Here is a 26,217-nt window from a genome sequence, read left to right as displayed (position 1 = left end):
AATTGATTTCGTCCCATCGCGAGGCCGCGAAACTTGGAATTGAATATCGCGTGCGGGAAAATATTAGTCGCCGCGTAGCGAGCGGTTTCGAGCGGCGGCCGCGCTCCTCGAGGGAGACGCGAACGATTTAATTAAACAATCCCGCCCGTTCGCTGGAATTCGCGAGCACCGGCGCCCGCTCATCGATTAAGACTAAATTATGCGGCCCTTTCAGAAGTAATTCGGAGTTTAGGATGCGACTGTAAAACCGCTTGACGAATCACGCCCGCGGGAAATTAGGGGCAATTGCACTACGGAGACTCCGGATGTTTGCAAGCGTATTGGCAGATGCGTGCTTCTACGAATTCACCGAATGGCACTTTCCTTTTTCAATTATGACTTTCTGTGCAAGACTTTGATTGAAATTCCGGGGAACATTCAGTGGTTAGCGTAGAATTATTCCAATTTCGAGGTAGCGTAATAACTTAATCGTCAATTGAGGGCCTTGCAGCTAGAGAGGTGCAGCTCCCATCTTCACCAACGTCGAGTAAAGCTGAAAACTCTGTTTGTAAAAGTATTGCTTTGGTTTAGCATTAAAAAGGGAACACTGATTGAAAAAAAATATTTTTTCTAGAAGTTTATTTTTATCTGAATCTTAAACTGAAAAAAAGTCCATCTTGGATATCAAAGACAAAAATTGTCAGTCTGATCATTTCTCACATCAGTCTTCTCTATGGGCACTATTTTAAGGTTCATTTAATTCTAATGCCCCCTTTAAACGTCAGTTCTGATACGAGCGTATAATACAGGACGTTGTACGCGTCACGTCGATATATCCCCAGGATATCGCCGACGTCTCACCGACGTCTCACCGACGCATCTACATGCGAAACGTTGCATCTGCCGCGTGTGACAGGCAACTGGAACGAGGAGCAGCGAAGCCGCGTTACGTTTCCTTCGTTTTTCGCAACAAGCCCTCGATCTGTCTCTGCGTGTACCGCGACAGTTGCCACGAAGAGACGCAACGAACGCCCGGGAACGTTTTTACAGATGTAGTCTTGCTTGATATTGTTTCGTCGTTAAATTGCAAATGATGCTAAGCAGTTGACCGTGCCACGGGACTCCCGCCGGGGGTTCTCCACGCGTTGCCGCGAAACTTTCCACGTTTCCGTTCTGAACCGAAAACTTTCGCCGTGTAGCTGTAACATTTTACTTTTAACGCGGCGCGGCGAGGGAAGCGGTTTCTTGTGTCGCAACGTGCCGCGCTTAACAATTTCACGCTGTGACAGGGGTAAAATTACCCCGAGTGCGCTTAGAAAATGGCTAAACGTTGTCTTTGCCTGAATTTTGTGCAAGTAACTCTGTCGCAGTTTATCCTCGTTGGATTGTAACTTCGAAGTATGATTGCTTGATTGTTCCGAACGAAACAACGGGCAGACTGTTTTTAATCTCGGATAGTATTCTATGGAAGGTTTTACGGTCGCGGGGAATTTCTTGGCATCGCCATCGGAAGTCGTAACTCGTGTTAATTCCCGTTAAAAGCTAAGTAACACGATGCACCATTTACTCCGTTCTCGACGTGGTCCGATGCTCTTACTCTCCCTCGTGTTCCGCGCCACACGAAGGGCGCGCTTGTGTGCGCCATATATGCGCGTATTCGGTAACTGACCATTCACGCCAGCGTCCGTAAGATGGTCGCTAGAGACCATCGCCGTCGGTTTCGCTACAATTTCCCTCTGCCTCGCGAGAATAACGAACACGCTTCTTTAACATCTCTGTTGCTGCGAGAATAAAACGACCCGTTGTTTCTTTTGTGGCCCCGTCCTCTCTTAACAGCAACTAGCGTGGTAAAAAGTACCGACAACGAAGACAGTTAACTATAGTAACCTTATAAATTGCCCTGCCGCCTGTGCTTCTCCTTTCAAACAGAGCACAGACAGAAAAGTGTGTACAGATTTCAAGGATTTCAAGAAACATCGGATTCACACGCTTCAGGTATACGATCCAATCTCCGCGCCTTATTTTCTTCTTAACTAGAGACCGTTCCCTTTTCTCCAACAAGAGAAAAACATAATCGAAACAATAGTTTGGGAGAACAGAAAGAATCTCCAAGGTATCCCAAGTTTTAATTAAAACGCCCAGCTTTTCCAATCACCAGTGCGCTAACTGAAACAGTCCGAAGCCTGCACATGAAAATCACTTGGCTCTCGCGAACAGCGAAACGATCGTTCCTTTCTTATCGCGTGCCCGATCTTCGCTGCTATCTTGCACGCAGTCCTTTCAATTGACGAGAGTATCGCGAGATCGGAGGAAGGACGAACTCTTTCTTCGATTACACCTGTCCAAGGTTAAGAGTGGCGTGACACGGATGCGCCAGGGCCAAGTTAATTCCCGGTCATAGCCCAATCAAGCCCGATAGAGGGGGAGATAAAGGACGAGCCGAGGGAGAGTTAACTAGGGTGGAACCGCTGCCAGTTACGGACGACGACCCACGGAGCAAGAGAGTGGCAATGCCGAACTCTAAGTACTTCTGATAGGATTTACCTCTCTCGGAGCGCATTCGTGGCATCTGCGCCACGGGTGCTGGGGCTGCTCTGCCTTCTCGAGCGGGGATCGGCTCCTCTCAGGGCCGGAACCTCGTAAATCAGTAATCAGGAATTCCCGTGGGACCTTGAGCCGCGGCCACCGCAGCCCCTACGTTTCCGAACCGTCTGCTGATCGTGTCGCGCCGCAGCTAGACGTCCAACCTTTCAACCCTCTTCGATTAGGGGATTTCTATGGTCGGTCCCGCAACGCGCCCCGAAAAACCGGTAGAAATTCCAAGCGAGAGACGATTTTTGCTCCTGTCGATGTTATGGATTTTGCTTCTTTCGTATTACGAGTCTCGAGGAAGGTGATAAAGCGTACGATGGGAAAAGGCAAGGGATTTCAGGAAACGAAATTTCGTTAGAGATTTTAATGCGGGTTGCTTCGTTATACATACGCAATTAGCGATGTCCCAGTGTTCGAAACAGCGCGGCAGAATGATCGATACTTTATCCCGAAGTTCACTGTAAAACTGTGCCGCTCTGACACTCGTCCTAAAATGAACCTGTCATTTTCGAAGCATCCTGACGAACTGCAGGGTAGTTTCCACTGGGAACTTAAAGCCGCGCGCTTTTAGTACCCTAGGTTTACTACGTGCACTGCGGTTGCTTTCGCGTAGGACTTCGTCGTTTTCGTTTGGTCGTAGCCACGGTGTCCTAAATTACACTTGGTAGCAGGTTTTGCGCGATACTTTGTTGTTGGCCAGCAACTTCTGACATTTCGCTGAGCTTTTATTAAGACAGAGACGCGTTCGGTTATTAAGGGATTGAATTTTCCATTACGCGTTTAATGTTTCTCGACGAAGCTCGTCGGAGGAACTCGAGCACTCTGAAACTGTAGTAAACTTTCACTCTTCCGGGGAAGATTCTTGCGAAATCCCCGCCGCGGGGATATTAAAAATGAAGTAAATACACGGAGGAGCTGCTTTTGGAAACTCGTGGACCGATGCCACGTCGTTTAATCGGAATCGATCGGGGAACGGTGGCCAACTTAGGAGCCATTTCCATAGATTAAAGGTTCAGTCACCACTACGGAAGCTGGCCTACGTTACAGGCGCATCCGTTTCACGGTAAATCTTTCGCGAGAGTGTTACAACTATTGCCTGTACTTAACGAGGCCCCCGAACTCGAGGCTGCTTTGCGTGATTCGTTTGAAATTCCCAAAGGGCTGGAAGTTTCGAGGCGTGTCGCGACGCACGTCGAACTTGCCGCTTTTCGGAACGGTTCAGGGCTTTCCTGACTTAGGAACTGCACTAAAACGCGGTCGACCGTCTCCGTCGAGAGTTCCGCGAATTAATTCGTCCGTGCGATCGGGTGACTCGTCGATGTCTTCTTTTTTTTTCGCGTTCCGCCAATTGACTTCGCTCCCTTCCCCCGCTTCTCTCTCTCGATCCGCCCCGGCGATTTTTCATATTAATTCGCTGCCCTGCAGCTCCGCGTCTCTGAAATGTCCCCTCAACTGGAAACACTCTCCTCCATTTTCTCCCGCTGGTCGATTTATTTAAGGGCAAGGAATTTCGATCTTCTTAATCGACGAGAGTCTTTTACCGTCTCCCCTATAAAAATCGATTTCTCGTAATACCCCCGACATCGTCGCGGCGCGACGTTGCGTTAATGGCGCATTATTAGCGGCGAAGATAGCGCGCGCGGGAACGAATGGTTATGAAGTGTGTTCATGTTTAGAGGGGTCGCCGGTGCATTTCGGTGGAAATAATAGCTGCATAAATCTCGAGCGACTTTCGCGAACGCATCCTTGCACGGAGGAGCTGGATGCCAGCCAGAACAACGTAGACAAGAATGGATATTGGCCCAGCAGCTTTTCCCTGAATAAAGAATGCCCCCTAAGTGTTCACGTAGGACCTGGTCGCGTCTCCTGAAACATTCTTTTTCCCCTGGCGAATGCATTTGTAACTGTGAACCTCCTACATCTTCTCACACCTCCCCTGTCGGGCGTACAGATACCACGGAACAGCGTGAAAATTAACCAAGTATAAAAGGGGTTTAATACAATTAATCGTATAATCTGTTGTCTAGCTCCTCATCGAGCGGTCATCAACACCGCGTACAGAATTCCCTGCGAACGGTTTAGTGGTTTCCCACCCCTTGTTCTCCAGCTTCTCGAGCCACCAAGACGATAATCTTGCCCGCGCTCGTCCTGGGGACCTTGGCTCTGCCACGGTTGCGTAATAGCGGAGAAGCTGTAGTCAGGTGCATTAAGAGGGCCCTTAAAGTGTCTTTCACAGTTACCGGTTAGCCAACGGAGCGGAGCGCGAATGGCCACTAAATCGTCAAGTTTCTCTCTAATTACGATCGTCGCGGGGAATATATTGTCGAGTGGGGCGGGGATCCCGGGTGGTTCCACGTGCTGGCTGGAGCGATCCGTTCGACGAGGGGCTGCGGGATATTTTCAGGCCGTTCCTAATTCGCCAGCTCATTGACTGAGACGCGTGTCAGGCCAAGAGACAGGCGAGCGTCTGCAGGGAAAAGGGCGCTCCGTGCGGGAGCGGTTCATTTAATTAACGGGAGATTAGCCCCCGACCGCGCTTCCGTGGATCCTCCTCCCCAGGCATTCGGTGTACCTTTCAGTGCAAGTTGGACATCGCCTGTTAAATCTGCATTTCCGTCTTCCGAGTTCCGTGAGACGGTAGGCACTGTTGAGAATGGATCGTCGCAAGTCGTCTGGCTCGAGAGACGACGCGTTAATACGGCCAGGTGGCACCGCTTGTGTAATACTTGCCGAACAATCGCCGCCAATTGCACTCCCCCTGATTCACCCTCCGTGAAAACGGCGAATCGCCCGTGTTCCAGGCGACTTGCAACTTCCACGCGAGCTTATCCACGCGCTGATCTCTCTGGGATCCCGTTATCGCGTGGGAATATATTGGGAGACTTCCTGGGCTTAGTTTAATCGTTGTTACTTCATAACTAACGGCTTTTGTGAGGCCAGCTGCGATAATTGGCGCGTAGACGGAGCTGAATTGCGGCACTGATTTTAAAATTTCTTTATGGGAGCAATTGTTTATGTACAGTTTTGTTAAATTTCTGACATAAAGTGGATAGGTTTCGAAGGAAGCGTAAGACTATTTATTAATTGGTAGCGAATGAAGATGTTCCTTCTTAATTGAAGGATCCTGTTACTTCTGTAAGTAGACACTAAGGCATAATTCCGAGTTAGTACGTCGGATAAGATGCGACTAATTTCATTCAGCAGCATTCCACGTACGAACGTACGTTTCCACTTTGTGGGTTCGTCTCTTTGCCAGTGTAACTAATCGAGTTGTTCGTCGTGGTTAAATTCTCGCTCCCCCATCTTCTTCCCGGTGTCATTATCGATTCCAGCCATCACTCTTCATCCACTCTATAATACAGACACGGGAAGTATAAAAAATCATTATTTCCCTCGAGAACCTTCTGTCCTTCATTCGAATCGAGAAAGCTGAATAATGAAAACGGATAATTAGCTTAATCTTCGATTTCCGATACACTGTTGAGTATTTGGGTTACCCAGTCCGATCGATACTCCCTCGGCATGAATATTTACGCAAAAGAAATATGTGGTTGCGACGAGAAACTGAAACTCCTCGACGCGTTCCCGTGAAATAATTAAAAATGAAAAACAGAGGGTAGGGAGAAGAGAGGAAAGAACGATGGAGCCATTGAAAATGGTATTCGGTGCGTGTTTTAATGTTCTCGAAATTTTGCGGGAATGTAATTAACGTAATATTTATATTGATTACCATTGTGCAAATAATTGAACCCCGGGCTCTCTGTGCGCGATCTCGTCTCGTTTAAATATCCTCGTTTTACGTCTGTCGAACGGGGGGATTCGCGGATTGTCGTCGCTGCTAATTGGCACACGCAATCAAACCCCTCTCGCCGGCTGTAATTTATCGGCATAATAATTACACCGCGTCGGAGGGAAGAGACAGCGCGGCCGGAGCCGAGAGGAGAAGGACGCGAATCGGCGGTTGCGACCGGTAAACCGATCGAGGCAAAACGACGACGTTCCTGCAATTGATAAACCGCGAAGCCACGTGCATTATTACGATCGTAATAATGACGTTAGTGCATTCGTTATAGCTGAACCGGCGGCTGCATCGTAATAACCCGACATCGATGAATATTCAGCGGCACTTGTCGACGCTTAGGCCAGCCGCGATTCGGACGTTCGGTCCAGATGCCGATGATTCCTTGAATTATTAAAATAATTGCAGTGTCTGATTCACTGATCTTGTATGGTACCGTGTAAATGCAAACTGTGCACAACCGCGCTTCTTTTGCATAGTTCGTTCGTCTTTGGGGTGCAACTCGTTATCTCTGCTCGATTAACGAGATTCGGGGAAAGGGTCAAACTTAAAGGCCACGTACTGCTTTTAACTACCAAAGTTCAAGCTTAGGGGATGGAACGGGTTGGATATCTATCGCACCACCGGCGCGTAATCGATACTCGATCATTTAGGAAACACATTTCCCAGTAACCCTCTCTTCTTCTCTATCACTTTGACCGCGGGTGACAGATTCCTCCACGTCCTCGGTATCCTCGACCCGCCTCCTCTACAGAAAATAACGAAATTACAAATTTCGTCACGCTCAAAAGCCACGGGAACCCGTGCGTCACGAGTTTACGGCAGCGTCACAAAATTTCGTTAAACTCCACCGTAACCCGCGGCTGCGGATATATTCCACCCTTAGTTGTAAAATCGGAAGTGGGGAACGGCGGGTGGCTTCCGCGTAAAAGCTTCTTCGCTGGCTGGCACGTCGTTGCTGCGTCGGATCCGGCGATCCACTGTGAACTCGATTTTCGGAACATCCTGACGCACGAAGGGAGAGGGGTGAAAGTTTAGGAGGTTCGATGTCAGTTTTGCTCCGACTTCCGCCGTACACCTGTGGACAGCTTAGGAACCTGTGCATGTGCGTGTGGAGTCAGGTAGAAGAGAACGCGGACGCTGGATGTCAACATAATTGGATAGGGGTGGAAGGGATGAACGTTGTCGCGGGAGAAAGGGAGATTGGCATTAGTAGCGTGTGCACACACCGGGCCTGGATTGTCACGTGGTATTACACCCCTCGCGACTAGGCGGCTCTATTTTCAGCAAGGTGGCATCGATCGCCACTAAATTATTTCGGCCTGCCTGCCTATAGACGGTGGCCCGAGAAAACTGACCTACATCACCCTACCCGCGCACGTGCTTTTCACCCGTTTCTTCACCTAACGAGGGAACCGTTCGAGCTGGCCCTCCCAGATTTTAAAGCAACTTCGTACACGTGTACAGGGTGCTTCGCTGTAGCTCGTTTTACGGGGTGATTCTACAGGCCAAAATCAGACGAAAATATGGAATAAATTTGTTTTCAAGAAAATTCACTTCGAATGAGATCTACACGTGTACAAAGTTGCATTAAAATCTGGGAGGACGACCTCGAACGATTCCCTTCTAAGTAGAACCGCCCTGAATATACATAGTCAGACACGCAAATGAGAACTACTTCTTCCAACGCATCGCGTACATTCCTTCTTCGATCTCGTCCACGATGATCCGGATTTGAAGCAGGATACTTTGTACATCCTCTCTACTTTAGGGGATTAATTATTCGTCGGGGGTTGCTTAATTTTAGACCGTTGAAGGGGAAAGGTTGCCGGGACACGGTATCGGTCTGGACTGAACCGTCGTTGCTTTAATCAATAGCGTTCTCTAGTTCGTGCATCTTCATTGGAAACAGTCGCTGATGATTCAAGAAATGTATACCTAATGACACGGTATCTTCTATCTCAGTCTTTCATCGGCTAGGATACATTGACATTTATCAGAAGAATGACATTTTAATTGGCAAGAATAAGGGCTGTCTAAAAAGTACAGGACCCAGTAACGCTCGAAATAGAGGAAATTTGTTGAGTAAGATTAAGTGGAAGCAGTAGCATTCGTCAGCCACGCTTCAAGTAGAAACAGTCGGTCACTGGTCAGACCGAACGTGGATGGTTTTCGCCTGTTGTTCGACGGCTGACGTTCGTGTTCTTGATCATCGATAGGTTTAGAGGGATCGATAAACGTCTAAAATCGACCATATGGGTATTTGGAGTCGCTTTATCGGCGTAGATAGAGGGCCACAACCGGTGGCAAGTTTAAAATGCAGTTGACATTAGGATGCTGTATCACCAATGTTTACTGTTTATTTACGTGCGTTCACGGTGTTTACCGTGTTGCTGACAACCGCTTTGATATACATGGGCAATACCCATGAGCCGGAATTTAATGTATTTGCTGGAAGTAAGTCAATGTTGTTGTGTTGCGTTTAATGTTGGCGGCGTGCCAACGCGTAAGCTCCTCTCTCTCTCTCTCTCTCTCTCTCTATTTACCGTCTCAAAGCTTGAAGGTATTACGGTTGTTTGCAATGGTTCCAGGAAAATAGTTATTTATTATTACCATCGAATTCGTTATCATCGGCGAACAACATTCCCCGGATTTCTACCTTCCAATCGTTTCTACGAAATGAACGCGCACTATGATTCTCTTCGAATAGAAATCGCGACGTGTCGTACCGATTCCAGTCAGTTATCGCTCGCGTCGATCAGTTGGCGTAGAAACTCCCCTCGCGCTTTTTATCAAAGTAGAATCATTCCTTTTGATGTTTCTGAACGGTCTCAATGGCCCTCGTTCATATCGAAAGTGTTTCTACTCGGTCAGCGAAGCACTTTCAGAAGCTGGCCCTCGAAACACACATTTCTCACGTATTCGCTGCATGGAAATTTACAGATGGCACTGTCAGATGCCAGTAAAAGCCAATCAGTCTGCGTTTCCGCACGATTTAACTCGATGAAACGATACCTCGGTTGGTGGGATAGCCCCCGCGGAAAGTTGTTAAACGGTAGCAGTCTGACACGTTTTCATTTATATACATAAGTAGACAATGATGCATGTATGGTCTTGATGAGCCAATTTGCATATTTTCGTACTTCCCGTGCATTCGTAGCACCGCGACCAAAGTTATGCAGATTGCTACGCAGCGGCACAAAGTGCGTGCGCGTGAATGCTGTGTTTCGAGGAGCTTAATACCTTCGTCGAGGTAACGAGAGATCGAAGTATCAATAAAAAAGGATATTCCATTGCGAAATGCTGGCAGCAAACGAGTCCTTCTAAATCGTCTAAATCTGCGAAAGCGAAGGATCATCCGTAGTTTCACGTTTCACACACGGGAACATGAACTCGTCGCATTTTTTAGCACAAACAGGAACAAATGCTTCGCGACGGGGAACACGGCTTTATAAATATTACAAGGCGATACGGAACGGTAGTCGAGGCTCCCTTTCGACCCATCCGGCCGACGATGGAGTTAAGCGGCGCGATTTTTCAATTCTGAGAGTCTTTTCGTGTATTATTAAAATGCAACGTTACAGAAGAGTTATGGGCGCAATGAATATTCCCCTTATATAATGACTCTGAAAAATTCTCCTCCCAGGACGCGTGCACATTTTTTATGACCGCAATCTTTCGCCGCGAGTAACTAAATAATGCACCGAGAAAGAGCCTCGCCGCCCCCTCTCGCCCTACCCCTTGCGTTTCCTCCATCCCTTATCGCATTATCGTTACGCGGCTAATTTCCGCGAGGCTTCAATTTCGCCAACGCGATATCGCAAATTTATTTCTTTCCCTAATGTTTAGCTTTTGAAAGTAGCTTACCGCGGAAGTTTAAAAGCTAAACGATTACAGAAATATCAGTAATTAACCAGAAAGAAGTCTAACTCGCCGCTATCGATGGCAAAAGTATCTCTGTAAAGTAACACTTGGAAGACCGTAATGTAATCGCACAGGCAACTCGATCCACCACCCCCAAGCGTTCATTCGCTTAATCGTGCCCGAGGACCAAGAATTTCCAGCGGTTTCGCGAAAGCAATTTACGTGTACGGACGATCGTGTCTGCCTGGAAACGCTATGCTTCGCGTTCACCTAAACTTCGGGATTCCATGGTGCCAGTAACGAACAGCGGAGATCCCAAAGCATCGCGCGCCGCACCGAACTGTCTTTCCTTCGATTCCACGTCGGAAGATCCGCGTGAACTCGGAAAGTTCGCAACCCAGCTTCCTCGATACGCGATCTAACGTGTAAAAATTATCCAGGCACGCGCCAGGGACAGCCATCACGGGGGTCCTAAGTCGGGACGAGCGGTTCGACGAGGGGGCGGTTGGGCCAGGGTTGCGGGACTCGTGAACTTTCGTACGAGGTCGCAGTTCCATCCGATATTAAGAAACTTTCCATCGGTTCTCGTGCTTCCGCGACTGCTCGAAATGAAGTCCATGATACGCGTAACAGAGACAGAGTCGAGTTTCGCGAGACTTGCAGGGATCGAGGGAGAGAGCCGGGGCGGGTGGTTGAAGAGGGTTGGAACGCGGTGCGGCGAGCGGGAGGGACGAAGACGACGGGGAGGAGCGGAGGATAAGTGGAGCATCATTAGTGTCTAGATAGATGAGGGCAAAACAGAAACCCGCTCCTTATCTAGATGGGCAGACCCATATCCCCTGCCCGGGGATGATACAGTCCGTACGGTATCAGGTGGAACGGTTTGCATTCATCTAGCCGTCGGTCACTGGACCGTGATCCTTGAACAATTTGCGAACGTAGATGCAGCGAACTGCCGCGGGATTAGCCAATAAGCCTAATGGAAGACGCTCGTTTCCTCTGACGGCGGAACGAACGTCAGCTCCTGGACTCCCTGATAGATTCATGATCGCGGAAGATCGGCTGATGCGCTTCCGCAACTGGAACGATCATTTTCGGGGCCGGAGTTTCTGTAAAGGATCGTACAAGCATACATATATAATTTCTTCGGTACTTTGGAAGGGTAGAGTACCCATATGCGAAGTTTAAACAGCTGTCGAACAAATCCTCATTAGAGCTTTCATACTCTTAGCTTCAGTTATGGTGTCTCGAACACTATTTTGAAAAGTCGTTTCACCGCACTCTCAACGTCCATGTTAAGAATTTTGCATTAGTAAGGTTGGATTAAGTGGCACAAAGGAGGAAGCGGCGTAGGATCCCGTGGAGTGAACGACGAGGCAAATTAAAAGTATAATTATGCGTGATTCTTATTCATGGCGGCCTGGTGTCTGCAACTTATATCTTATTAGCCGTTATTCAAGGGGCTCCGAGGTAATCCTCTTTTCTTTCAATAACTTCCGCGAAATTTTCGGATTTCTTTGCGCGGCCTCCCGTAACGAGGCTGAATTCGCCTAACTTAGATTATAGCTCACGCGGTCTGCCGGGGAAAGTTATCTGTTCTTCGCAGGGGGGAGGGGGGGGGAGGGAGATTTAAAATGTATCCAACGGATGCTCGCTGTAAGTTGCGAAGTTAACTGGAGCGAGGGTATAAATTATACGCCCGTTCCCAGACGAGCGAATCAAATCCTTCAGTTTCGAAACGCGCTCTGAATACAACTAATTCCGCGCCGAACGCTTTCCGCCCGCGCTACTCTGGTCAGAAACTTTTTCTCTGGTTCGCTGAGGCAGGAATTTTATGGAGTGCGATATTTCTTGCGAATTCTTACATCTCCTTTGTACGATAGGTACTTCTCTCGCGCTGCTTGTTTATCCATTTCTTTCCAACAATTCTGAAAATCTCAGAAATTGCAATTGGATCGATCCTGACACAGTGTTCCCGAACCCTTGAATTAATGGTAGTATGTGGAGGGTGGCACTTTATCAGAAAGCCTCAATTTCGACTGATTTGTCGGAACGTGCGAGGAATTCCCTTCGTATCGGATAAGAGTCTTCATCCTCGGAGAAATAAATTTCTTCAGCGTGAAACGGGGGGTACGAAGCCGCGACGGCTTAAAGCTTCGTCGTTCGTCCCTTGGAAGCAGGAAGTCTGGAGAGTTGGTCACGGCCCTGGGCAACGAAGCGCGAGCAAGTTCTTGGAGTGCAAGTTTCTCCCCCGATTCACGGGCCACGTGTTGCGGATATTCAACATCGATCTGGCTCTTGCAGCGGCAAGACAAGACAAACGGAACTTGCGAATCCCGCTTTCTCTTTGATCAGAACTATGATTCAAACTTCCATTCAATACCGGTGACTTGGGCTCCATTGGGCTCGAGCTTGGGTTTTTTCTTCCCATAGGTATCGTGGTTTCCGTGTCATTCCGATGCTAAATCGTGTCTCCTGTTCAACTTCGCTGGCAAGGGATGTTATGCGAAACTTACTTGCGATTCAGAGAGAAGTCTGCGCTTCTGTCTGCAAAGGTATCTGTAAATTTCACGACAATGCCATGTGTAGTAATATTTTCTACAAAGTGAAGTAACGCTAACGACATTCCCTTCGCACACCTGTACCTACCATTCCCAATTAATAATCTGGTTTCCCCTCGTGCTAATTCAAGCCAAAAGTCGGCCGACGTTAGCTCGTGAAGCATTCGACGGGGTTCTTGGGAATAAATCCCGCGACGCGGAACGAACTTCCTTCCCGCCGCTGACAAATGTTTTTTCATTCTTCTCCTCGGTGGTTATCGGCGAACGTGCCGGAAATTTGGCGAATATACGACACGGGACATTTCCAGTAACGAGGCGGCCGTGCTCGCGGGGGCGCAAAAGGCGCGGGGTGGAAAAAAAAGCCGGCTAAAAAGTTGCCGGTTCCTCGTATTGTGCCTTCGGGGGCTGTCGCGAATATAATAGAGTTTTCTAGGACAGAGAGGATACTGATAGTTGGCGGCATTGTGCACTTTCGCCCGCCACTGACGATGCCCCTACTCGCCATTCAATAACTCCGCCATCGTTCTGCATCGTATCGTTCCACCGGCGTCGCAATTAACAATGATAAATCATCCGACCCAATCGATTCCAACGAGAGCAGATATACTCCTGGTTTTCCTTGCCAGCCCCGTCGATTTTCCTCCATAAATCACGCGCCTCCGCCAGTAAAGAGAAAGAGAGGGGCTCCTCTAGAAATCGACAAAAATTCCCTGGTAAAAAGTGCATCGAACCGAGGCGGAGAAGTGACTCGTGGAAGAATTCTCTGGCGACGAGCAAGTGCATGCGATTCTCTTCGGCCGTTGCTTTCCTCGCCTTCATTTTTCACCAGCCCCAGCGCGGAATGGTTGATCGATAATCCTGAAAGACGCGGCGCCACCTCGAAGGACACGTCCCACCGGCGAAATCCTGGCCTCGATCGTCCCGAGCGCGGCTCCTCCTCGAGGAAGAAAGCACCGGAGGTGGGCACGTGCAAATTGATTCCCTGTGTTCGCACTTAAGTGCCTCCTTATCGGTCGTATTTGGGAGCGGGCCAACGTCTATGACGAATGGTTCGCGACGACGCGGTCGGAATCGCGAGGATCGAGTGGAAACATCCAGCGAGCGATTGCTTTCTCCCGATTCTCCCTACGAACACGATTTCTGGATTAAAACGATTGCTACAATGCACTGCTTACGACTGTTTAACGTTCCATTATATTTCTAGCTGTTGCGTTGCGAATAGCGAGTGCATGATCTGAGAAAGTAGAGATTGTGATTTCACGGTTCGATAGAGAGATCTGTAAGGAGATAGTAATCGATCAATTACTGTGCTCAGGTACCAGCGCAGATTTAGATCCGTGGACAAGCTGGTCTCGCAGAACTTGCTTCCTTTTCCAGCCCAGGCGAGCAGTGGGTGCACCATTGTCGGCGTCTGCGGGGTAATTTTTTATTTTCTGAAGCGTTGCCTTCTCGAGAACCTGGCCGCCTGTAGTGGTAAACCTCGAGGATTCTGGCCTACGAAATAATTCGCCAGAGGTCCGTGGCTTGAGTGAACCTTAGACCGAGATCTTTGTATTTTGCCAGCTAGAAGGTTCTACGTGTAAATAGAAATAAACCGAAGGTCTACCTTTTCGACATCCTCGGACCACCGGCACAGCAACGTGCACAAAATAATGACGAAGTTCCTCGGATGGCCCTTACACCGTTCCGCTCCCCCTTTTCTTGCAATTCATCCTTTCTACCGGCGGCTGGCAGCGCCCTCGTAGTTAAAACGCGGAGACGTACACGGGGGAACACAAAACCGCGTGTGTTTACAGAGAATGGGAACCAGGTCAAGCGAGAAATCATTAGTCACTACGACGATTTTTCACCCCAAGGACTTACTTTCGCTGCGAATGCTCGTCGTGTCGGCGTTTCTGCTCTCTCGTCGAACCGATTCGTTATTCCCACTACAGATACGCGTATACGCGCGCTGCTCGGCAGTCGGAAATCCAATAGTAACAGTGCACAGTGGGGAAATTTTCCGATTTTATGGCCGAAACTACACAAATGAAAATTTGCAATTTTACAAATTTAATATAAATGTCGATTGAAGAGCTATATCCATTTTCGTGGTCAAACCTGAAAACTTATTTTTAATATATAAAATTCGACACTTTTACGTTCTAATATATGAGAAACTAAATTATCCGAAAAACAGCACTTACAAAAGTTACGAACGATAAAGATTTTTTTATTATTTACATGTATACACTTTTTTCTTTGTTAGAGCTTGCCTCTGTTACAGTGTAGTAGGGCATAGCAGAAGGGTTATCGCTTCTGACGACAAGCAAACATACATAATACAAACAATCAAACAGAGGATCGAAGCTGAATAAAGTCGTTTAAAAAAGAATAAAAAGGTTTGTAATGTATAACACGTGAACCAGTCTTGGTCACAGTTATGTCGTATGTTACGACATAAACATTTGCGAGTCTATACGAGTTTTGTATTAAAACATTTAACAGTAAAATTGGTGGCATTTGATACTCATATTAGTTCTTCAATTGGCATTTGCATTTATTATGTCGAATTGAAAAATTTATTTTTTGTGGTTTTGGCCATAAAATCGCAAAATTTTCCCACTGTGCAGTGGGGGGGGGGGAAGGAGGAGGAGGATGAACTGGTAGACGGATGTCGCGACTGGAACTTTTGATCGCTAGGAAGAACAGAAGAATCCCAATGAATGCACATTGACATCTAAAGAGTCAGGCGAGGTTACGGAAATAGTTTGAACTCGGAAGTTAACGCATGCCTGACGACTCTCATCTTTGATTCGCGTGTGTTCCTCGAGATCCGCCCTTGTACTGGCTACACCCACTCGACACACTCGAGCGTCCATCGGCTTTGACCAATTACGAGAATTGTATTAATTAAAGGTCCCCCCCCCTCTTCCCCGTAATCCCGTTTCAGAGGCCGATCCTCTGATTTTCTTCTAATCCGCGCGCACGTTGAGAAGCCTCGGTTCGTGTGGCGCCAAGCAAGTCTCGACAGAACCGCGCGAAAGAATTTCGTGAAAGGCGCACTTAACCCCGTTGACGAGTTCATCTACGAGCAGAGGAAGAGGGACGTGGAAACGTGCCACGGTCTCGCTCGACCCCGTGAAGAACCGGGCGGAAATGTTGTTCGCGCCGGAAGGGTCGCTTCGACCCGGAAAATTTTAACGAGATAAAGCGTTCCGCTGAAAACAAGGAATCGTCTGGCGAGGGACGGCCGCGTAGCCTTCTGTACGAGAGGGAATCGACGAAGGCCCGCGATTCGAGTGCTGCAGGCACGCTGATACAGCGGATAGGTTTTTGTGCTGATGAGGAAACACTTGGGTCGGCAAACAATACCTTTAACAAGTGAGACTGGCGATAACACTGCGCTTCTCTGTAACTATAATATCGCAACATTATCGTTCTGTGAACTTTTTGGGACAAAATCGCGGTCCAAAGAGGTTGTCCCAAGTGGACTTTGAATTTACGCGATCTGGTCTTCGAAGGAAGAGCAATACCCTGCAGTCAGACAAACAATTTTCCATCGATGAGGCTCGATGGAGTCGCGATTAAACGGCCGATAAGTAGCGAAAACCTCGCAGATACCGATACTCGATCGTGCTGCGGTCGGGGGTAGTAGGACAAAATTGTCCCGATTCGACGAGCCGGAAGTTAGTCAGACGAGCCGAAGGGGCCAATATCAATTTCCTCGGTCGCGATGTCTCACCGCTGCAGAATGCATGAGATAATCGAAGCCACTTCTCCCGGAGTGCTTCGCCTCCCAAACAATATAAGGTGAATTTCGCCCCTAACTTTCCTCCTCCGTGCACCGTCCTCGCCCCCTCGCCCACCCCTCACGTTTCGCAGTTTCGCGATGCAAGAGACGCTCCAGACGGAGCCAGTCGGTGCCTCGAGTGCTATCCTGTTATGGGTGCTTGTTACCATTAATATGCGACAGGACGCAGATGCTCGCGATTTCGCGCGGATTCACCGGGAACTTCCCGAGGCTGGCATATTCTGCGTCCAGGTTTTTCAGCTGATGGGTAATCAGGCAGGGAAATGTCTCCAGACACGTGGGAAATCGTCCTCCTTGCCTGACGTTGTTGAAACATCGCTCCGTTTAGAAGCTTCCAGGTGGACATTCCCGTTATTACCATTCGCTACAGATACCATCTGTCTCTTCCGCATACCATATCTCAGTTCACCAAGTATCAACATATCCCAATCATCACAGAAAAAGAAGACCCTGGAACACCTACATCCCCTTAAACCTCCAAATATTTACCCAGGAACGTTACACGGCTCTGGCCGTGAATCCCAACGACGGATTCCCCTTCAGTTTCCAATTGTTCCGTCGCTTTCCTTTTTCCACGTCCTGGCAGCACGCGCCGCCGATGCCGCTCGGCGTGAATGCACAACGAATCGGCCCGCGCCTGCGGCTATTCGTCGCCGTTTCGGATTGAAACTCAGCCGGGCAATATTTTTTCCGCGGCTGAACTTGATTAAATCGCCAGGCCGGAGGGACAGAGTTCTTTAAACGAGCAAACAGAGCAGACCACCGCGTCGGACAACGGGGGTGGGTTAGCGTGGGCGGTTTACCGCGAACGCGCATCGATGCCGACGACCGCGTCGACGGTCACCAGCTGCCGTGCCTGCAAATGCAATTTTATGCCTCGACTCCCCCCTCGTTCCGCCGCACGCCGCGCCGCTCCTCGTCCTTCCAGCGGAAGAGATCCTCGAGACTTTCCGCGTGGCTCGCGAGAAGTGCCCACTAGGATCCAGCCTCAGGATCACTCTGTTCAAGCTGCGGCCCCGTGCCTTCGGGGAGAACGCGGGGCAGGTCACGCGTATTCTTCGCGATGTCACGGTCGCGTGAAGACGGCTCACGGGTGGAAAACGTCAGACTGTTGGCCGTGCCTTGGGTTCCCTCGTTTTCTCTGGTCCCTTCCGTGGTATAGAGTAATGGGTAGAGAAAAGTGTCTCTTAATAAGGCGCTTTTCGTAAGCTTGTATGAACGAGCGTTCGTTGTGCGCGTAAATAGTTTCGATACGAGGTTCATAGTGGGACATTCCATGCGAACTCGGACAGAATTCGGAGTAAGTTTTCGTGGGTTAAAAAAAAAAAATTGCACAAAAATGGATCAATTCTTTTTTTTTAACTGAAATAATTTTTTCTTAAAACTTCAATGTCTTCTCTATAAACACTGTAAAGCTCGTCTCCATCCGTTTCTACTTCCATAGCTGTAATGTATTGAAAAAAGGTAGCACTTAATTTCAAACAGCTGTAAAATCGACATTTTTCAAAATTTTGAAAAATTCTTTAAGGTACGTTTAAATATCACTAAAGTCCCAGTAGTAGACGTCATTGGGAAAGGGTTGGAAGAGGTGCCATGGTTAAAACGTCGGGTCGGTCGAAATGTACCTTGATGGCCGATCGGACAAGCGGAAAACAGAGCTGTGGAGATGTCATCAGCGGGCCTGTTCAAGCGTCGACAGAATTCGAAATTCACCGTGTCGTCGAGCACTGGCAGCGTAATGCATCTGTTGCGTTCTTTCATTCCATTTTCGGCCGATGCGAATGCATTTCCCATGACGGAATCGCGCGAGCCTGGCCGAGTTATGTCTCCAATAAATCACGGACGAATGAAATACGAAATTTACGTACCGCGTATCAAAATTCCGTGTACGCGCTCGCGGGCGTGCGCATTTCCGGCGCACACGCGGGCTGAAAAAAATCTGTACGAGTTTGGTTTGAATCGATCATGCACGATGCATCGATCTTTTTCAAGCGAGAGACTAATTACGCAATGCGAGGAACGAGGGGACAAAACTCACAAAAGCCACTCGGTGGGTTCTCCCAATTACTTATTCATTTGAATGTACGAGAGTCAGTGTACCTGCAGACGACTCGAAATCGTCGATACAGAACGACAAATACGAGAAGAGCGAGCGTTAAGTCGCACGGGCGCTAAACGCTTTTGTTCGTAATCGCACGCCGCCGCTTCCTTCCGCTTCGTTGCGTCGATTCCGCCTTACCCTCGCTTCCCCAACCCCCGGGTTCTTCTATCAGGAAAGTACATCCAGGATTTTTACCATCTCGAGAGGCGAGGGAAAGCTCGCGTGAGCCTTTGAAATGACGGTTTTCTCATCTTAAGTGGCCGTGCACCTATCTCCCGGCGCCTGCAGGGAGGGCAGCTTACGTTTAAAGGATCCCCGGCTCCTCTTCTTTCTCGCTTTCTCGTCCACCCGCCCTCTTCCGCTTCCTGGCCCCCGGCTTCGCTGTCGGTGTTCCTTGCCATTAGACGATTCCAGCTTCCCGGGAATGTTCGCAATAATGTTACAAGCGTCACTGTGGCCGGAACAAAGGTGCAGCGCCGGGCGTTGCAAATGTGCCCGATCTTATTAGCCGGATAGTTCTTGCGAGGGGAAGTGCTGGCAAGGATTTTTATCGCATTACAGGCCGTCCTACCTTCCAGCGAACACTTGTCCGCGAGCGTATCAAAGCGACTCGAATAATCGAATTAAACCAGCCCCCGATATAATTTTAATGGCAGGGCGGGGGGTGCCAGGGTACTGCAGGTCCGTTAACGAAATGGATCGAGTTCCTTTTTCCATTACGCCGAGCTTCTACGCCTCCACCTTCTCTCCCGTTTCTTCTGACGCGGATCGTCGTTCCCTCGACTTCTCCCACTGCCTTCTCAGATGGTCCGGGGATACAAAGGCCGCGTGTCACGTTCGCGTTACCCATCGACGTCCAACGGAACTCTCTAATTGAGATTTCCTCATCGAAGAACACCGTCTTCCTTGCGACTTGGGGATCTCGGATTTTCTCGTCTTCTATATCTCTCGTCGAGCTCGAAGAGAACTGGAAAGACGTCGAGGTTCGTGTTCGTCCTTTCAATTTTGCCCAACTGGAGGCTATGGTGAACGAAGTGTTTGCTGTGAAATGCGGGAGATACGACCTAAAGATCTAATGAACAGGAAAGTCTTCGGTAGAATCTATTCCTCTCTACCCTCCGAACAATGGAACCCCCAACTCGACTGCTCTCGCAGAACAACTTCAATTCTTCCCTATTGAACTCCTTCTTTCTCGCGACGATTTCCCACCAACCAGAAATCGCGGGCCAGCGTGTTATCAATAATCGATGGCAATTTGTCGACAACGTGGCGAAACTCGGGGCAGCAAAACGGGCTTTCGGTTGCAGCCACCGATGACCGTGAGATTAACTTCCGTCGCTCTAAACATTACGTTCGCCGCCCGATGGACGAATCGATATCGAAATTAATGCCATCGGGAAGCTTTGATAGGGATATTGCTACGTGCTCGTCGCGCACGTGTGTTTGCGCGCATGTACGCGACGATCTCGCGCAAACGTTGGACGAATTCCAAGCGCAGAGGGCAAAGTCGACGACACCGGTATCCCCGACTCGGTGCCCCGCACGAGTTTCGGATTAATCTATCCTCGACCCTGTCGCGCGATCGCAAACCGATATCCGCGTGAAATTAGACACGTTTAATGCTCGCTGCCCCAAGTATTTAATTAAGGAGGAAGCGCCCCGCCTGCCCGTCCCAGGAAATTGAATTTCGTTAGCGCCGATGGCTGGCCTACTTGAAAACGATGCCGCGTCCGTGTCTACTCTTTCTTTAGCACCTCTTCTCGCAATGAAATCTCGTATCTGACAGCACACGCAGAAGCTTCGTATTAAATTCTACGAATATTCGCACGGTGCTCGTAAACTGAAGCGTTAGTAAGTTCAGTGGTCGCAAAAACTTCAGTGCATCCCCCAGAAGGCTGACTCGTGGCGCAGGTAAATAAGTAATCAGAGCGCCACGGGGCCCCGTGGCACTTATCAGCCACGAAAGAAGCTCGCCCAATTTGCCAGCCCTGCAAGAAGAAAGTATCTCCTCTCACGATGCAAAAATCACGCGACTGCGTAGCTTGCGTCGCCCGCGAGAGACCACTTCGTCGTCCTATATTGCGCCGGCCAGAATTCGGTGTATCAGGCCACTTCAACCTAACATCGTCATCTTCTGGCCGGCTAGTCCACTCTTTTCCCTTCTCCCCCGGCCATTGTACGGGCGCGTTCTCAGCGTAACAGTGCACAATCCCCCCGTGCACTCGTGACAAGCGACACGGTCGAAAATACAGAGGGAACGAGAGAGGGCGAGAGGGAAATACGGGAATGGCAGAGTCGGAAGGCAAGGAGGGACGGAGAGTCACGGGATTTGAGCCTGGAAGTGGTATATGACTATGATAGTCCGTTGCATATTTCAGGATCCACTTGGCGAACCGTGTGCACTCGTGAGCGAGCGCGCCTCGACAATTCCCTCGCACGTACACACACGCAGCACGCGAACACAGATACGCGCGCACAGGATCTGGCACGTACACGATTTTACTCTCGGTTTCTGTAAAAGCTCTCGAAACCGCCGCCCGTGACTTAACTCGTCTCTAAACGGTGCCATTACCACCATAACCGAAGTGTCACCGTGGCTGGCTGATAACGTTCCCCGGTTGCCGCTCACGGGGTAATTTCTGTCTATCGCGGGCAGAGGAGCGGGATTAGTTGTCGTTGCTTCAAGAGGCTTCGACTCTAGCCTGGTCTTTCTGTATCTCTCCTTCTCGTTACGAGTACTCCGTTTTCTTTGCGCTTTATACGCAGCGCGTACGGCTAGTACCTAATTTCATGGGGTGTTTAGGAGTGGAGGATTGCAGTGTGGCGCGGGAGACTTGATGATGGATTGGAAGAAGCATTAAATTACGTCCTCGTGTTTGTATAATGAAATAGTGTAGGCGCTTCCGGAGCGCTTGAACTGCAGGCACCGTCGTGCATTATTCACATTGTAGACGAAAAGTGATGCAAGTGTGACTCATGAAAAAGAGAATTGCGGTGTGTCTCTGAACGGAAATGTATTCCTTTTCACCCTCGGCGCGCATATCCCGGGCTGGTAGAATTTCTGAGCAAAGACACTCACGGATGAGAGACGAAACACGGCCCCGTATTCCGCCTGGCGGCGCAATTCGCGTTAGCTCACCTTTAACGCGTCTACCTGGCCGAGTTAGGAGACGAATCGTTAGGTTACTGAACCCGTAGGCATTATTATTGCAACCGGATCCAACGACCATTAAACAACGGGGCAACGGTGTGGCGCTGCGCACACCCGAACTGTTCCACCGTGGATCACGTCCGCTTAGCGAAACAACGATCGACGTTCTCTCATTTACAGGTCGGATCATGGGCTTTGATTAATTCAATAGGCGACTCGAGCGCCGAAAAACTCTGTCACAATCTACGTTGATCGACAAGTCTGGAACGCATAATAATTATGCGATAATTATTATTCCGTGTGCCTTTCACGCCAGTGGGAACATTCGAAGAGCAATTTAAAAAACTCTGCCATTACAGAGTGGGGAAGATTCTAACTATCAGTCGGAGTAACTTAATATTTCCTGAAACTTGTGGAATGGCACTCGACAGTTACAAGTTACCGTGAACATTTCATTCGAGAAATTTCACCGCGCTTCGTTTTTCGTTTTCTAATGTTAAGTATGTATTTAGATTTCTTTTAACTAACCACTCTTCGTTTCTTTGTTGCAGGTACGTAGAGCATGGTGCAAGGATCCATTGCCACTGGACTTGCAACGATCGGTAAGTCCATTTTGCAACGTTGAGCCGTAGTTAATCTAACGAACCTGCCCATTGCGATACTTTCAGCGAAATAGGTGCTTAAGCCGTGAGAAACACTCGAGTCGAATCAAATTGAATGGAACTCCAGCGTTCCCATCGTTGCCCGAACATTTTATTCCCTTTCTGTTTTGCGTCCCGCCCGCGTATAGCCCCTTTTCATTTCCACTGTCAGATTGGAATGCTCCCTGCCTTTGCCCCGTCCGCGAGAACCTTCTTCCCGGTGTAAACGTCGACGCAACCTTCGTATTTAATCTTTCTTGGCGTCTCTAGACGCGCAACTAAGAATTCCTCGCGCCGTCCAATTTCCTTTTACATTCTTGCAACTGTGACCTCTCATATTTCAAGCTCGTAGATTTCACTCGGTTATAAAATGGTTCTAAAATCTGAGAACTCGACTTGCAGCGTACTCTGCGAAGGTCGCCACACTCCTAGGCGGGTATAGCAGTGCAAATTCTTTGCTAACTGTTCAACTGTTTTATCCAATCGATCAGTTGGATCAGTTTTCCTCGCCGAGTTCCGTGCCAAACATTTCGCGCACGTTTCTCGTCTGTAGTCAGACTTGCGGTAGGACATAAAATAATTGTGCATCGGATTACAGCGCAGCGAGGAAAAGCCGATTGTTAAATGCCGCCGTGTCGTATCACCTTTTAGCAAGACGCGCGAGGGGTCGATGGTACTCGAACACCCCGGCGAGATATCGCACCTTTCAAAGCCCCCCTTTTCTCCTTCCCTTCCGCCGCGAGCCCTTGGATTTTTACCTATCCCCTCGGCCGCCGTCGTCGTCTACCGTGCCACTTCATGACAATGCACGTCCCATCCCACTCTTGGGGCTGTTTTCCACGCTGGAATCCGGAATGTCGTCGATAAAATATTAAGGGCGGCGATATGTGGGCCAGTCGCGCGAGAAACGCCTTGCAAATCGGGGGGGGGGGGGGGGGGATACGGCGATATCGCATGTTTAATCGAATTCTTAGGGTGCAACGGTGTTTAATAGACGGTCCATAGTGAATTCTATGGCGCTTCGATGAACTCTATTAGCATTTCATCTCATACATTTTGGAGCTTGACTTTGAAATACCAGGGAAATGTTCAAATCGATCTAGACTCCCCTTTCTGAGAATCACAGTGCCTCGGAAAGAATCCAAGTATCTCAAATGATAATCTGTAGAAGGTACAGAATAATAGCACAAATATTCCCGACACTGTGGTGGAAGTTATTCGCTGGAACGCTGGAGAATTTCATTGTATATAGTTTGGACTTTGATTCGAGAGTTTGAGTTCCTCATTGGGGGAATTATTTGAAGTATTTCGGTTCGTTCGCAAAAGAGCTTGTTCATTCCGGAACAACTATTTCTACCACCGTCGAGAGTGCTTCTCGCTTGCAAGCACCGCGATATCTTTCGAATGCTAGATATCCTCGTTTTTACAATGGGCATGAAATCTTTATTTCAGGATCAGACATCAAAATTCCGACTCGAAACAATTAACCGTGCGAGGGCGATTTAATCGTCAGCTGTCCATTCAACTGGCGAAATTGCTCGGTTTACTTCTATCTAGAATTATATCGCGTCATAATGACGACGTTAACTTTCATTGAGTGGCATCCAGGCGCAGATAAAACTCCTAACAAACTGTCTGGGGATTCTGTTTGTGGCATTCGCCGAGGCTGATAACTCTATACTGCTCCTCCTATCTTGCCATTTATAGTATTCTCTTGCTTCGAAACTTCCCCCTAGTTTCTCTGAGGACAAAATGCCACCTGAAGCAAGACACTCGATGAGCATTTAGAGCCGAAGGAACCAATGTTCGAACACAGCTGGAAGCTTTTTCCAAACGTGTAACTTCCCGTAATTACATGCTGACGTGCGCTGGAATCCACGCAGACACTGAAACGAACTCGCGAACGTAATTGGCCAGGGCACAGAGATCTCCATCGTTCATGGAGCATCGAGATAACTCTGCGACGTGGTGATTCGCGATAAAAGGTGAAATCGATGAGGGGGAGTTGGAGAGGAGCTCGGTTAAACAATGTAATTCGTCGGTCTCAGCGCCGGCAACGACGGCCATTAATTCGCAAAATTAGACGGATAAATCGAAGATGAAGCTGGCAAGATCCCCTGCGAGGCTGGGTCTGGGGTAATGGTGGAATCGGAACAAACGGGACGAGTGCCGTGAGCCATTATTGGCCCGGATGAAACGCTGGATCATCGTGCTTTTTGTGGATCTGCCCTAGACGGCAGAACGTTATCTTTCTTCCATTTTCTTCGCGTCGACATTGGCAGCACATTCTTCCGTATAATCGCGTGATAGAACTTTGCGCGTGTTCCACGATTCATCCATTCTTTACTCGATCAAGCAGCATGGAGTATAAAATTCCGAAATATTCATTTTGTCTAACGTAATCTTTAACGAGGCTTGCCTGCTGTGGATAATGAAAAGTTCATTGTCAAATTTGCTTCCAAACACGTGGCACTTATCCAGAAAAATAGGGTAGTGGATCGTATGGCAATCTTTCATCTGAATCCAGTGTCCTCGATGTGGTTTCGCCTCGAAGCCCAGGATTCTCAGCGAGCGTTCCAACGATGAATTCCCTCCACGATGATACTTTATTGAAATTACAGAATTTTAATTGGGATCTCCCGGCCTCGGCTCTCGACGATCGCTGATCCCTATCCGTAACCGGCGTAAGGTTAATGAACCACTCGTGATTTAAGTGGTTCCGCTATGTGGAACACGTTACGTCGGACAGCGGGGCCGCCGCTTCTCGCGTAATAATCGTAATGATTTCCTGGGAAACATTTTTCCTCAACCCCTTTCCGCGTGCGCGGGGATCACGGTCGAGTTTCCACCCCCGTGGCTCTGTTTGCCCGCGCGCCCATAGTTGCCCGTTGATCGCAGACTTTCGCCGTGCGCGAATTAATTTCGTTACACCGGCTCGTAGGAATCACGACACTCTAATTGGCCGCCGCTCCGCGAATTTCCCGGCGTTACGAGCCCCCCGTAATCTTCGCCAGGCCGAAGCGGACCGGTTCGTAATTTCGGGATTATACGCGGTGAACGGCGTTACACGGAATATCATCTCTTAATGCGCGCTCCCGGGTAGCTGCTAACCGGGTCTGCTTCTTGCGGCAACGATTCCCCTTATCGTATTCCCTTTCACCGCGTGGTATCGTTTAGCGATCACGTTCGCTGCAATATTGTGTTTAATATGCAACTGAGGGGAAAGGAATGCGTTGTCTGCTGGATAGAATTGGGAATGGTTTATGTTCCTTGAAAATGTAGGAAGGTGTAATCTCCAACAGTAGAATCTATATCTATATCTAGCGGATACCGGGGTAGGTTGTAACACGGGGTAAATTGTAATATAAGTAAAATCTTTTGAACGACAAATCTGGTAACCCACATCGTGCGAGAGCTGCTTGACACAAACGAGCGTTATGTATTCATTTTGTGGTTATAGCCCAGAACTTGAGTATGTAGAGCACATAAGTAAATTTTGTATTAGCACGTTTATTTCAAAAACGCGTTATTAACATGGAACGAAGAAGCGCCTGTTGACGAAGGGAAAATAAATCTCCCAAATTTGGAGAGAATGTTATCTTTTCCGAAATATTATGAAGAAATTAAGTTTTTTTTTCAAAATACTTAATTTCCTTAAAAAATATTAAATCTAATAAACATGAATCAATCACGCTAATATCTGGGCGAAGCCGTGGCGGGGGGGGGGGGGGCCTAT

The 26,217-nt window shown here is 48.6% G+C and overlaps 1 protein-coding gene across 6 annotated transcripts in view; it reads left to right on the top strand.

Annotated features, from left to right (window-relative positions):
• The window catches only part of LOC143368939 (dystrophin, isoforms A/C/F/G/H), a 338,640-nt gene that overhangs the window by 157,947 nt on the left and 154,476 nt on the right, over positions 1-26,217 (top strand). For 5 of the 6 annotated variants that reach the window (XM_076812178.1, XM_076812183.1, XM_076812184.1 and 2 more), the window contains one exon: positions 22,392-22,442. The exons of the other annotated variant lie outside the window; for it this stretch is intronic. In XM_076812178.1, coding sequence (XP_076668293.1) covers positions 22,392-22,442 — 51 coding nt within the window. The remainder of the gene's footprint in view (positions 1-22,391; positions 22,443-26,217) is intronic. 6 annotated transcript variants of the gene reach the window in all.

Source organism: Andrena cerasifolii, chromosome 5, assembly GCF_050908995.1.
Source record: "Andrena cerasifolii isolate SP2316 chromosome 5, iyAndCera1_principal, whole genome shotgun sequence".
NCBI classification, from domain to species: Eukaryota; Metazoa; Arthropoda; class Insecta; order Hymenoptera; family Andrenidae; genus Andrena; species Andrena cerasifolii.
This window is presented reverse-complemented; position numbering and strand designations above follow the sequence as displayed.